The sequence below is a fragment of the Gossypium arboreum genome, chromosome 6 (genome assembly GCF_025698485.1).
Source record: "Gossypium arboreum isolate Shixiya-1 chromosome 6, ASM2569848v2, whole genome shotgun sequence".
Taxonomy (NCBI): domain Eukaryota; kingdom Viridiplantae; phylum Streptophyta; class Magnoliopsida; order Malvales; family Malvaceae; genus Gossypium; species Gossypium arboreum.
This window is the reverse complement of record NC_069075.1, coordinates 112,105,020-112,108,375: the sequence shown is the minus strand read 5'-3', so window position 1 is coordinate 112,108,375 and position 3,356 is coordinate 112,105,020. Positions and strand designations below refer to the sequence as shown.

The window sequence follows — 3,356 nt, the reverse complement described above, 5'->3', positions numbered from 1 at the left end:
GATAATTCCAGTCTCTGTGAGATCGACCCTACTCCCTATACTGCTTTAATTTGCAAACTAGGTGTAGGTTTATATTGGTGGAATCGACAGCCATCAGTTTTGGCGCCGTTACCGGGGACTGGCAACACTTACAATTGTTTAAATCGTCTTCATGACCAGATCTTCATCAGGAGATCTCGAATACGACCCATAGATCGAGAAATCGGCGCGAGCACGACGAAAAGAGACAGAAGCTCTTAAACGTGCAAGTAAATCAGGAGTTGAGCTAGGACAAGGAATCCTAGAATCCAACGTTGAAAAGTTGAGCGAAGTAATTCGCACAGAGGCAATTCGACGTGGGAAACGAGTTGAAGAGGTTGAACCTGAGACCGAACCACTCTTTGAAACAAAAGGCAACCTCGGTGAATCAGAAAGGATGGCAAACCGAACCATTCGTCAACTAGCCGCTGCTCCCAACGAGCAAACACCGTTATGCATCAATTATCCAACCGGAGGAACCCCTTTCGAATTGAAGTCGGGCTTGATTCACCTTTTGCCCACTTTTCGAGGCTTGAAGAACGAAAATCCACACACTCACTTGAGAGAATTCCACATGGTCTGCTCGAGCATGAAACCCCAGGGAATACCCGAAGATGAGATCAAACTTCGGGCCTTTCCTTTTTCTTTAGTTGATACAGCAAAAGAATGGTTATTTTACTTACCTCCCGGTTCTATCACAACGTGGGATGATTTATCTCGTGTATTTCTTGACAGGTTCTTCCCAGCGTCACGAGCAGCCGAGCTTAGGAGGGACATAGTAGGAATTCGCCAATTGGAGAGTGAATCGCTCTACGACTACTGGGAGCAATACAAAAAACTGTGTGCGAGTTGTACTCAACATGGATTGACCGAACAATCACTTCTTCAATATTTCTACGAGGGTTTGCTCCCTATGGAAATGAAGATGATCGACGCTGCTAGCGGAGGAGCGCTTGTCAATATGACCCCTCAAAGGGTAAGAGAGCTAATATCCACCATGGCGGCAAATTCTCAACAATATCGGCCAAATTCGGAACCGACAAGACGGGTTAATGGGGTAAACATTTCAACTTTAGAAGATAAATTGGATAAACTTACGAATGTTGTTCAATCTTTGCTTACAGAAAAGAAGAGTTTGACCCCACTATGTGGAATTTGTACTACGTCTGAACACCCGACGGATTTGTGCCCAATCCTTAACGACAATTCAACGGCACATGTTGATGCTATCGGAGGTTTTCCAGGACCTCCGCAAAGACGCTATGATCCTTTCTCCAACACCTACAATCCTGGGTGGAAGGATCATCCCAACTTGAATTACGGAGCTAATCCCCGATATAATCCACCATACCAACCGAGACCCCTGCAACCACAACAACAACACAAGCCGAGCACATCTCTAGAAGCTGTTGTGGAAAGACTTGCTGCCGAGGCTGCAAAATGTCAACAAAGGACAGATGCATCAATACAAGAGTTAACTAATCAAGTTAGTAAACTCTCGATGGCAGTTAATCACTTGGAGTCTCAAGGTAAATTACCTTCCCAAACAGAGCCGAACCCTCGGCAGAATGCCAGTGCAATCACTCTTCGTAGCGGAAAGGTTTTGGAAACGGTACCAACTAAAAGTCATGGGCATGAAAAAGACCAGGAAAATCAGATCTCCGATCCAACAACCAGGCCAGAGTCAGAAATCCAGAGACCAGTTGTAATACCACCTCCTTTTCCAGGGAGGCTTGCAAGGGATAAGAAAGAGAAGGAGGAAAAAGAAATCCTCGAGACATTCAGGAAGGTGGAGGTAAATATTCCTTTACTCAACGCTATCAAACAAATCCCTCGTTATGCAAAATTCCTCAAGGAGTTGTGTACTAGCAAGAGGAGGTTAATAGGTAACGAAAGAGTAAATGTAGGAGAAAATGTCTCCGCAGTACTGCAAAAGAAAGTTCCGCCCAAATACAAGGACCAAGGTATGTTTGCTATTTCCTGTGAGATAGGTAAGGTAGGCATTAAGAAAGCCATGTGTGATTTAGGGGCTTCTATTAATGTTATGCCTTATTCTATTTATAAGTTGATTAACGCGGGTCCTTTAAAAGAGACAGGAGTAATAATCCAGTTGGCGGACAGGTCAGTCGTCTATCCCGAAGGGCTACTTGAAGACGTCCTTGTTAAAGTTAACGAATTAGTTTTCCCTGCAGATTTCTATATTATTAGTATGGAAGATGATAATTCAACTAATTCGTCTGACATTTTTCTTGGAAGGCCGTTTCTAAGTACCGCAAGCGCAAAAATAGATGTTCGAAGTGGGACGCTGACCATGGAGTTTGATGGCGAAATTGTGAAATTCAATGTCTACGAGGCTATGGGTCATCCTAACTCACTATTGAATATTTCTAGCATTGATATTTTAGATTGTTTAACTCAATCTTATTCTGAATATCATGACTTTGATGAGTTGGAAACTGTCCTTTTCAGAAACATTGACATGGAAGTTTTACATCACCTCGAAGAATTCGCAGTTATTGAAGATCCGTTGCAAGAAATCGTCAATCACTTGGATATGCAACCTTCATTGACAAACCGAGGTAACCAATTTGAACTATTACCTTCCCAAACTAAAATGTTACCCTCGGTTTTACAGCCACCGATCTTGGAGCTTAAAGCATTACCGGACCATCTTAAGTACGTCTTTTTGGGAGAGAAAGACACTTTACCGGTAATAGTGTCAAATAAGTTAACCAAAGACGAGGAGGAAAGTCTAGTTCGAGTTCGAGAGACTATAAGGAGGCTATTGGTTGGACGATAGCCGACATAAAAGGGCTAAGTCCATCCACTGTATGCACAAAATTTCCATTGAAAACAACACGAAGCCAAGAGGGATGCTCAACGGCGCCTTAATCCACCCATGATGGAGGTAGTAAAGAAGGAGATCCAAAAAGCTGTTAGATCTTTGGAATGATATATCCGATTTAAGCAATGGTTGGGTTAGCCGATTCATGTCGTGCCCAAGAAAATCTGGCGTGATGGTGGTGAAAAACCAATTAGGTGAGCTGGTCCCTACACGAGTACAGAATGGATGGAGGGTTTGCATCGATTACAGGAAGTTGAATGCAGCTACCCGAAAAGACCATTTTCCACTCCCCTTCATCGATCAAATGCTTGAGCGATTAGCCGGTAAGTCCCATTATTGTTGTCTCGATGGGTACTCAGGATTTTTCTAGATTCCAGTGGCTCCGGAGGATCAAGACAAAACGACTTTCACGTGTCCCTTCGGAATATTTGCATATAGACGGATGCCATTTGGACTCTGCAATGCTCCGGCCACCTTCCAAAGATGCATGGTG

The 3,356-nt window shown here is 43.6% G+C and overlaps 1 protein-coding gene across 1 annotated transcript; it reads left to right on the top strand.

Annotated features, from left to right (window-relative positions):
• The first annotated feature begins 592 nt into the window (after positions 1-592).
• On the top strand, positions 593-2,818 carry LOC128293819 (uncharacterized). The gene is made up of 2 exons (XM_053029363.1): positions 593-1,982; positions 2,109-2,818. The coding sequence occupies exons 1-2, from the start codon at positions 593-595 to the stop codon at positions 2,816-2,818; spliced, it is 2,100 nt and encodes a 699-aa protein (XP_052885323.1).
• The last annotated feature ends 538 nt before the right edge of the window (positions 2,819-3,356 follow it).